This window comes from Oreochromis niloticus, linkage group LG9, assembly GCF_001858045.2.
Source record: "Oreochromis niloticus isolate F11D_XX linkage group LG9, O_niloticus_UMD_NMBU, whole genome shotgun sequence".
Classification (NCBI taxonomy): Eukaryota; Metazoa; Chordata; class Actinopteri; order Cichliformes; family Cichlidae; genus Oreochromis; species Oreochromis niloticus.
The window spans coordinates 11,958,903-11,969,499 of record NC_031974.2 but is presented as its reverse complement, the minus strand read 5'-3'; the positions used below and the strand labels follow the sequence as shown (position 1 = coordinate 11,969,499).

The 10,597-nt window shown below is 39.3% G+C and overlaps 1 protein-coding gene across 2 annotated transcripts in view; it reads right to left on the bottom strand.

Moving 5' to 3' along the window:
• Positions 1–323: 323 nt before the first annotated feature.
• The window catches only part of tmtopsb (teleost multiple tissue opsin b), a 44,351-nt gene continuing 34,077 nt past the window's right edge, over positions 324–10,597 (bottom strand). Inside the window, exon 4 of one of the 2 annotated variants that reach the window (XM_003439291.5) lies at positions 324–1,550. In XM_003439291.5, the coding sequence (XP_003439339.1) occupies positions 1,254–1,550 (297 nt within the window). In that variant the 3' untranslated portion in view covers positions 324–1,253. Of the gene's footprint in view, positions 1,551–3,740; positions 3,949–10,597 lie in introns of those variants that run through there. The other variant, XM_005449069.4, reaches the window with a different exon arrangement.

Genomic DNA, 10,597 nt, shown 5'->3' with positions numbered 1-10,597 from the left:
CAGAGACTGCTGTGCTTCAGCAAAATGTTCCTGAATTGGTTCTGTTAGTTACATAACAAAAACACATCCATACAAGCAGAAAGCTTAACTTTTTTAAACACTCTGTGGATTTTTTCTTTTCTGGTTGTAATTGATTTAACGGCACATCTTCCTCTCCATTGGGTCATCTGAATCATTAAAGTGCAGTCGTGCTTATTTCCTTACCCATTACTGACATACTAGCAGTGCCCTAATAAACATGCTAATTCTTGGCTTGTAGCTAACACATTCTGCCACACACACATACACACATAAACACACACAGAAGATTATACAGATCTGAATACACGCAAATAAAGGGTTTAATTTCAAAAAAAAAATTTCTGAAAAACTGTACCAAATACATCAGCAACACTTTAGCTCACCACATGTAGCATTTAAGCAGTACAGAAACATGTAATACTTGATTTATGGCACACTATAATGGTGGTGAATGCAATTAATTACATAAAGACACATCTACTTGCAACCACATTACAATGTGCTATAAACCATTTAGTAAATCTTTATATACAGCTAGTAACTGCTAAATAATGGGGGCTCAAATCAAAGTGTTGCCGATGTATCCGTTCCAAATGCACTGTTGTTAAAACCAAGCATGAGTCTGTCCACAAAAACAATCATTATGTAAGCAGAGCCCCCCCTCTCATCGTGATTAAACATTTAGTAAAAGCGAATATCCACTTTTTTCTAAAACAGCAGGCTTTTTGTTTTGTAATCCGCCTCTCCACGTTGGCACTGCGTGGGCCATGTTCTGACCATACATCCTGACCATTTGTGCAAAATTAGGTAGAATTATCCGTCTTCCAGTGTGAAAGAAATACATGGTCCTTAATGTTAAACTTTAGGCAGAGGTAAGTGAGCTTTAATGCAACATTTGTGCTCTTGTGTACAATGGATGTGATTATGGCGGGTACATCCTAATGGCAGAAGTGTGTGGTTTTAACACAAAGCACTCTGTGCAGCCCTAATCTTCAAATCTTTCTTCTGATTTGTACACAGAGCCTCTATCCCTGTTTGCCGACCTCACACAGCAATGATAACCTGTTCTGGGATTAAAGCATCCCAGCTTGTATTTAAAACTCCCACTCCGGTCCCACTACAATCGTTCTTTCCAGCTATTAAGAGGATTTGTTTCTTAATTGGAGACCTGTTCTCCCGCTCGTTTGCACCTTCTTGTTTCTCTGAGCATTCACCTCCTGTTGTCTCTGTTTTTATTCCCTATAGTGAGCCACCAGAATCAGTTTAGGTTTGAGGCTGACAGCAGCAGGAGTTTGGGAAACCACACAGTCTTGATTTGTTGGAGATTGAGCCACGTGATTGGCTCCCTGCGAGGACTCGTGAATGGAGTGGGGTGTGGGCAAGGCTGTGGATGGAGCCGCAGCAGACACCTGGGGTTCTTTCTCCTGGCGGTTGGAGCGGAACGTCTTAGTCACCCGAGAAAACGTCTTTAAGGTGGAGCTCTGCTCAGGGATGGAGCAGCTGAAGAATGCTGTGAAACACCTGTAAAACTACACAAAAACACACAGACACACACAGGATTAGCCACAGAGTGGTAACGAGTTTGTTAATGGCTGAAATTCGTAGATTTGGGTGTTTGGTTAGGAGGTAAACAAGGTGACTGTGACTGCAGGTGACTGTTGACTTGATGAATATTAAGATCTGTGATCTGCTGAGAGACATAACAAGACTTGTTTCAGTAGTTTGCACTAAAATTTAAGAATAAATTAAGCTGCTTTAGACTGAATAGAACTGCGGTACATCTACACACTGCTTTGCAACCCAGCTCAACGCCAATTCACCCTTTCATGACTAAATAATTCAGTGTCACCTCTGTGACTGATGCTTGGTCTTTTGTGTTGAATACAGATTACTGAAGTTCAGAATAACCATCTTATTTTGACTTCCAGTAGTTAAAATCCTAATGCATACTGTAATGACAAAGTACTATGAGTAGAAACAGAAACAGGTAAAGTGTTGACTGTAGCTACAGTATCAGTGAAAGTGTAGACTTAGAAATAGTATTCTAGAAGTGATAATATGTAATTCTGTATGTAAGCAGTTCCCCAGACTTCTTGAAGGAGACTCAAAGCTCTTCTTTGCATGTTGGCTGCTTTTGTTTTGTTGTTCTTCTGTTCTCTGTCAAGGTGATCCCACAATACCTCAATAATGTTAAGGTTTGGGCTCTGAGAAATGACTGACAGTGTTCCATTATGTTTGTGTGCATTTTATCCTGCTGCACATCAGATGCTTTCTGCATGGTTTTTGCATGGTGCATGGTACTTTTCTGCAATCATAATTTGAAGACTTTGGACAAGATATTGATGAGGAATTGAACCACATATCTGAATTCATCCATCCACAAGACCACATGCCACTGATCTTCAGTCCAGTTCTTCTGTAATTTGGCATACCTCAGCCTTTTCTCACTGTTTCCCTTTCTTAAGAACGCCTTTTTGACAGCCATCCTTCCACTGAGTCCATTTCTGATGAGGGTTCAGCAAACAACAGATGGATCGACTCAAAGGGCAGCTGTATCTCGCAGGCCCTGAGTCAGGTCTTTGCTGTATTTTTTTCCCTTTTTCTTAAGGACGTGCTTTTCAGATACATTTATTTTGCTGTAAATAATGCTTTAGGATATCAGTACACAAAGCACACCATTCTGCGATATATCGTGTTTTCAGCTAAATCTCTTTGGGAATCCCCTTGTTGGATCAAAAGTGCTGTTTTATGCCTGTTATGACTGTTACCTTTGGTATTTTTTTAGACAGACCACTAATAATGATGTGATTGAAGATCCTGAACTGAAAATGAGTGAAAAATCAGACAACATCCAAAGAAAAACTAGGAAAAGAGATTCAAAAAGGATGGAGAAGTTTTGCACAATACTGTAAATCCTGTACTTACTACTAGTAGTAATAGTATTTAACTGAAGTTTGCACTGAGTATAAAAAGTGAAACAGACAGCACAGCAGAAAGACTGGAAAAAATGGAGAAAAAAAGTGATAGTAATTATTCAGCAATAACAGCAAACACTTATGACTAATGTCAATTACAGAAGACTGCAATGATACTGAGAATACTGATAAGGATAGATGTTTCTCTCCAGTGTTCAGAACTTGGTATATTTCAGATATTTGTTAACAGATCTGTATTAATGTAAGGAATAAGAGACAGCAACAAAATGACCAAGAGATCAGAACTGACTGGATGTTGCACAGATAGAAATACCATATAATGATAATCAAAGTAAAGTCATTGAAAAATAAGAGGTTTGCATTTACGCAATTTCAAGTTTTCTGTCTTCTGCATGTTTTGCGTCCGGCAGGCATCCCCTGGATAAACGTAGTGTACTTAGTATACTCCCCAGTTCCACATGTATACTTAAAGTCTACTACATTTCCCCAGGGTGCTGCAGATCAAACAAGCGTGCTGCATGAAACACGACACCTCGGCATGCAGTTTCCTCCAGCATGTTAGCACCCTTTGAAAATGTAGACACCCACTGATTGATATGACAAATGAGACCAGTTTGTAGTGCTTTTTAACTAAGACACTTGAGCAGTTGGCTGATAATTCCTCATATGAGCCAATTAATTTCTGTTACCCCGAGGAAATTATGCAGCTTTCAAAAGTAGCTCTGTGCTTTAAATCTGCTCGTGTCTCAAATCCCAGTGTGTTAATCAACTAGAGAGGTGTGCCTGGGGGAGAAAAAAAGAAATGTTGGTTTGAAAGTAAAACCCCAGAGAAAAAAGAAAAGGCTAGATGTAAGAAGTGGGAAGGAGAAATTGGGGAGGAATGGATAAACAGGAGGACGAGCTGACGTCAGGTGGGATTACAGCTGAGCTCAGACACAGATGGGGATCTTAAGACTGATGAGTGACCAAATCCTCACCTGCCACTCCAAACCTGTGGGAGTGATTAACACAAATGAACATGTGATACCACCTTGATGTGAAGTGTGGTCTTTAATGCAAGAGACTGGGGATGGTGGGTGGGAGCGATGATGTGAGGGTTTCACAGTTGGCGGTGTGTTTTTCATCTCCGATGGGCATCTGCAGCTATTCTTTGCAGTGCAGTGTCGAAAACAAAAGCCAGGCTCATCCAAGGGATTTACTTTATTTTTCAGAAGTATGAAATAACACCTGGCAGTATTAATAAACGTGTTCAATATCATCATTTCTATTGTGCAAAAGTTCTGGTGGTATACAGCAAATGGGAGTTCAATCAGGGCGGTATAGCTACAGTATATTATGACCAAAGGTAAATAAATAGACAGTCCTTTTATTATTTCAAGACAAACTGGAAAATTTCCTAAACTTCTTTAGAGTTTTCTGTGCTGGAAAGGTGCTCACAAGAATAGAGCCCACATTTATGATTCCAAGAGGAACTTATTTATTAACTTATTTCAGTCATGCATCCTATAATTCAAAAATTGCTCTAAACACTTGGCTTCAGGCACTTTTTCCTGAAGAGATATGTGGGCCTCACATCACAGCCACTAGAAAACATTAGTAAATACTGGCAGTAGTAATACTAATCAATACAGTGCAACACTTAAAGGGAAGATTTTCTGCTGAATAAGTACTTTTAACAAGTTAGGTACAGTTGGCCAGTCATACATTTTATCTGTATGCGTTTTTGTAGTGTTTTAGTGCTCAGTGAATAGTTCTACACAAGAAAAAGAAATTACCTCCAACACACGACATTTGCAGCTAATGCTAAATATTTTGCAGCTCATTATAAAGGAAATACAATTTTACAATTCCTCAGCCAGGAAGCAGCGCTAAAAGGGGAAGACATCCATACAGAATGCAGCAAGATGCAGGCAGTTGTGAGGACACATAAAAGAATAAAATACACGTTGTACAATATCATGACAAGGTCCAATTTACCTTGGTAAACAGCGGAGGAAGTTTTTTTTTTTTGTGATTGCCCTAATTAGAAAATGTTGCTGTCTCCCCTAAACTATGACATCATTGCGGATATTAAAAGCAATCTACAAAACGCTTGAAAAAAACGGACCTGCTTGTGTGGCAGCCTGCTTACATGCTGATGGTGGTTACATTGATTTGTTTGTTTGTTTGTTTGACCACATTAGTACTTACTTTATTTGATTTGGCTCAGCTTTGGTAACTCTGGTGAAATGGACTGCATCACAATGAGAGACTGAAAACGTGGCTGTGTAGCCACTCCTCTGGAAACAGACACAAGAGATCAGTGCTGCATGTATCCAGTTGTTTCATATCTACCACGATTTCGCCTCTGCACTGCGGTCGGCTCCCTGAACTGTCTTTATGTGTAGTTTCTGTGTTTGTTCATCTCCTGTCTCTCCCCAGTCAGTCGAGCCTCCTTGTCAAGTCCGCGTCTCCATGCCTGTCTCCTGTTTCCTGTTTTATTTTGATAGTCCCTGTCCTGTGTGTGGTGTATTCTGCTTTGCTTCCTTTGTCTCTTTATGTCTAATTAGTCCCAGCTGTGTTTCCCTCCTCCCTCGTTACTCTCTGGGTATTTAAGCCCTGTGCTTTTCTTTGCTCTTTGTTGTGTTGTACTGTCACAACTCCCGTGTGCTGTGTGTTTCCTCCATATTCCTAGTTATCCTCACTCCTAGTTTAAAGTTCCTAGTTTCCCAGTGTCATAGTTCGCTCGTGAACCTTGCAAATAGTTTCTGAAGTACAAACACAGATGGCCTATTGAAGTAAATTAAGTACATAATGTCAGATAAAAAATTAGCAACAGCCTTCAACCTAAATTTGTTAAAAAAAATCAAAGATCTGTGTGCAAAGTTATACTCAGTTACATTATCATTAGCTATAGAACAAAGGAGGCTCCCTGAAGATTGTTTCTAATGTAACTGAAATAAGACTGAAGTCCATTGTATTTTTGTTCATTATATGATAAGTTCAGAGTGAGGTAAGGTGGATAAATATTGAATTTTTGATGCGTTCGTCTGGAAAGACGATTATAAGAAGAGCGTGGGGCTGCTTTTGTTTGGTGAGTCTGCAACAGAAGACAGTAAAGCTCTTTGTTTGTAATGTAAGAAGTGTTTGTTTGTTTTTTATTCTAATTGTGGGCTGAGTACTTTTATGCGCTTGACACAATTAACTAACCACAGTGTGGCAACTAAATCAGCAATATTAAGATTTCTTCTTAACTAAAAGCACATGTGCTTTTAGCATCAAATCAAGTCAAAATCATGTCTGTTTTTTCAAGTTTAAAAAAAGAAATTGGTTAAATATACTGCTGCTTTAATGTGATCAACTGAATATTGTAGCTAATGAAGATGAGGCTTTTTTTGGAAGTGTTTGATTTCAGGGTATGAGAAGTGAAACCACAATGTAATACCAATAAAAAGAGAATTTCAAACACATAATGAAACATCACGTCACACATGGAATGTCCTAAGAGAAATAAATCCAATTTCACTAATATGTCTCAGTTTTTCATTTTACTCTGGTGTGGTATAGCCATTTACAAGAAGTAAAGGTGGACGTAGCCTCGAGGCAGGTCTGTCTATCATTTGACTGATAATAGCTAGTGCGTGAGAAACAGCGTCCTCTCTTAGTCAGAGCTGACCATCGCTTGTGACTAAGGTGGTGAAGGCTGAAATACTGAGAGCTTCAAAAACAAGATGGTTGCCAATGACGATAGCTTAATACATCACTCTACGGATCTTTATCAACATTCTCAGTAATCCTGTAATGTCAAATGAGTCATGTACCATTCTGTCCAGTGTTTTGCAGCACAAAATTTCTTAGTGGAGAATTCAGGGGAGAGTCCAAACATACACCATCCTCTCCAAAATAAACAAGTTACCAAGCAACTGGTCTCTTTGGGATGGAGCTGGCCTTGGGCTCCACATTTGTAGTTCAACTAGGGGCGTCAATTACATTACAACATCATAATTTCTCATTTTATAGCATTTGGCACTGGAGTAAAAAGCATTTTTTCTTACATATGGTGAATTTGAATTATAAGGAAGACTAGAATATAAGTATTCAAGTCTAAATTCCTATACATTGTACTTAATTTCAATAAAAAAAACATATACAGCGGGTAGGAAATATGCACTTGCTTAGATGAAATGTAACAGAAATATAAAAGAGTGTTAAGCACCCAACGTGTAAAAAGTAAATGAATAAGATGCTCATTACGTTGTCTGTATAAGCAGGCTCACAATGCAGGAACTCCAGCAACACTTAAAGGGAAGAGGAACAACTCTATTGACTGACCGGCTTGACTGGCTTGTGGCCTTCATCAGGGTCCGGGTTGTGAATCTGCACAGCGCTTAAAGTCTTCAACTCGCCTCAACACATTGCTGCCATAGTTATGGGCTGGGAGGAACTGAAGACTGAAAGCGCCACACAGTGCGGCCTCCCGCGTGGCCTCCCGCGTGGCCTCCCGAGAGCTTATCTGCAGTCCTGAAAGTTCAGTTAGTTGCTTAATCATCACATACAAACCCTAAAAACTTTACCGTCGTAATAAGTCAGCCATCAAAGACGGTTTAAATGTCTCACGAGCTCAAAAGTGACAACTTCAGCACCTGAACGACAGGCAGAGGCAGAGGCAGATAAAAGCAGACGGAGGCAGATAAAAGACTGTTTGCGTTAACATATGAGAAGGAGGAAAAAAAGGAAAAGGTCACCACGGCACTGTGTTGCTCCCTGATAGTAACATGCTAATCAAAATCAAAGCCACGCTACCTTTGCAAGATTAAAAAGAACTTCATCCTTTACTCCTCCTGCCCGTCACCTTTCTCTTTCCCACCTTTCCTTCATCTTAATGTCTTGTATACTTTTCCAACTTCTACTATATTTCTGACATTTCTTCTTCACTGCCAGTCTAACAAATTTTCATTTCATTCCTTCTTTCTTAAAAAAAGTTTCTTCATTTTCTCCCCTCTTTTAACATCCATCCTCCAGCCTTTACGTCCAGCTTCCTCATCACAGTTATTTCTCCTGTCCTCCCCTCCTCACACCTTGGATTTTTTTCTGTTTTCCCCTTTTTACCTGCTTTCTTTTACTCTTTCATCCTTAAACTAACCTTGCATATTTTTTCTTTTTCCTGGTCAAGTTTTGCTTTTTCCTCAACCCAGTCAACACGTTTGAATAGCTCATATTCCCCTCTTTTTTTCTTATGATTCATCGAGATGTCACAAGGTATTAAAAAGCAATAATTTTGCTCAGCTCTGGAGGTCACCGCTCATGAAAATGTAACACAGGGCATGTGAATCCTGTCAAAAACCATCCTGCCGTGACAGATTAACACATTAAAAAAACACCTTGGGTCACTATACAAAGTACCATCGGAAAACATCAAACGATAGCTGAAGTTTAAAAATGCATATATCACAGATGACAGGATATGACGGAAAGAAAATTGTGCAAGAATACAAATGGATGAGATATGTTGCAGTTGATCTTGATGTAATTTCGCTGTTATTCTGAGCTTGTTGTTTGAGAAAAAAGGAGAAAAAGCAGTTTTAAAACTTAAATTACTGAGTGGTTGTTGGGACTGTCATCACTCCTCCTGCTCAGCACTTTATTAGAAGGTTCCACTCTTGAAAAGAATTTGGCAAGAACAGCGTGAATCCAAAGACACAACTGGCTTTGTGTCAGCAGTTCGCACTCTTCCTGGTGTTGCTGTGAAGGTGTGAGGAAAGTTTTCTTGGCAGAATTTGTGCCCCTTAACACCAGTGATTTGAATACCACAACGTGAATGTCACTGCTGATTATACACAGCCCTTAATGGGCATGAATGTACAACTTTCTGGCTTGCTGCAGCATAATAATGCACCACATTACAAAGGAAAAATCCAGTTTGGCTAAAATAACAGGTAACTGGCTTCTCTAGTCACCCAGACAGTTCGCACTCCCAAGATGTATGCTGAGATTTTGTCAAAGCCACGGGCATAAAGATATGTATAACATCAGGTGTTGTAAACGCTTGTCATCCATACTTCCTGCTATATGCCATTTTCCTTGGGAAACAATCCAGGTAGTAAAAATGAATAAAGTGGGGAAATGAGTGCACCTGAAAGGTGGGAACAGCCAATCTTTCAGTTAAGTCTCTCTCCATTAGTGGTTTGCACATCCATTTATTTTGTTTTTCCAGAACTGAATGCACTGTGTCTTCTCACACCGCACTGTACTTTGGTTTAAACAGAACTGAATAAATAAACTTTTTTTCTCTTTTTTGAGTTACAGCGAGGCTGGAGCCTATCCAGGCTGTCTGTCGCCGCCTCTTAAGATCCAAAACAGAAAAATAGTCCACGAAAAGGCCATGGGTGGCAACAGGTGGTTTGTTTCAGAACACACTTCTGACTTGATTCTTTGAAAATATATGGTGTTTATTTCGTGGTAAAATATAAAGAAAAATCAACCCAAGAATTTCTAATAAGTTTAACATAAACAAAAGTTAACTTAATTTGATTCTACTTCAAAAAGTGGTCAAATCATTTTAAACCCTCATTTTAAACCCTCTCATCATTTTAAACATTTGACAAACAAACAAAAAAACCCCAAACATTTCCACCACACCCCCTAGCATGCTCTTAATCCCTTATTTAATGGGAGGGTCCAAAAGTTACCAGACTAATCACTTTTCCAAAACGTTTCCAAAAGTAAACTAAGATTAAAACTAGGATATTCTTACTGTATTAAAAAAAAACCAAAATGGATACAAATTATGATTCATAAAAATGTAACAAAAAAAGCCACAAGATTGTTCTAGAGTAAGAAGAAGGGCACACATACTCAACAAGTCATTGGTGGCTGGGCTAACGCACAGTGATGGACAACCTCTTATACCCACATGTACGCCTACAGCCAATTTAGAAAAGAGTCATACTGATATATCAGTCATCTGTTTTAATATTTATACCAGCTGATACTCGAAAAGTAAAGCAGAGAGAGCAAAAACACCCTTAATGCAAGTTTTGAGTTTTGACACTGCATGGTTTTTCCACTAGAGGGCGCTCTGCTCAGATCGGCTGGTTGTTGCAGAATCTGCAGGCGTAAATGACTAATTCATAACTTGCTGTGAGAATTATAAACAAGATTATTTTAAGCTTCATTGTCATTAGTTTTGTGAGGATGAGTGTGTGTCTGAAAGCAAATAAATAAATCATTAAAAAAAAAACAAAAAAACTTGATATTGTCTGGTATCAGTCAGTTCGCAGATCTGAACTCAGTACTGAGGCAAGAGTACTGACCACCGCATCACTTATCTGTTTTTTCCCTTACTCAGTAAGGCGGGGAGGTGAATCCCAGGTGGACTCTTAGATGTCAAATGCCCAGCAACCACCTGACATGACCTCCTCAGGAGAGATTGTCAGGAGAGAGGTCTGACTGGAATGGTACACCTGTCAAACTACAATGCAGGTGTCCTAAGATGAACTCAGAAAGGACATGAACCTCCCCTCAAGAACAAGAAGGGCAAAAACTCACTTGCTCTTGATTTCCAGTATGAATACGAATGAATGAATATGAATGCAGTGGATAAATCTGCAGAAATTATGCTATGCAATCATGTCTACATGGGGCAGATTGCATCAATGCAA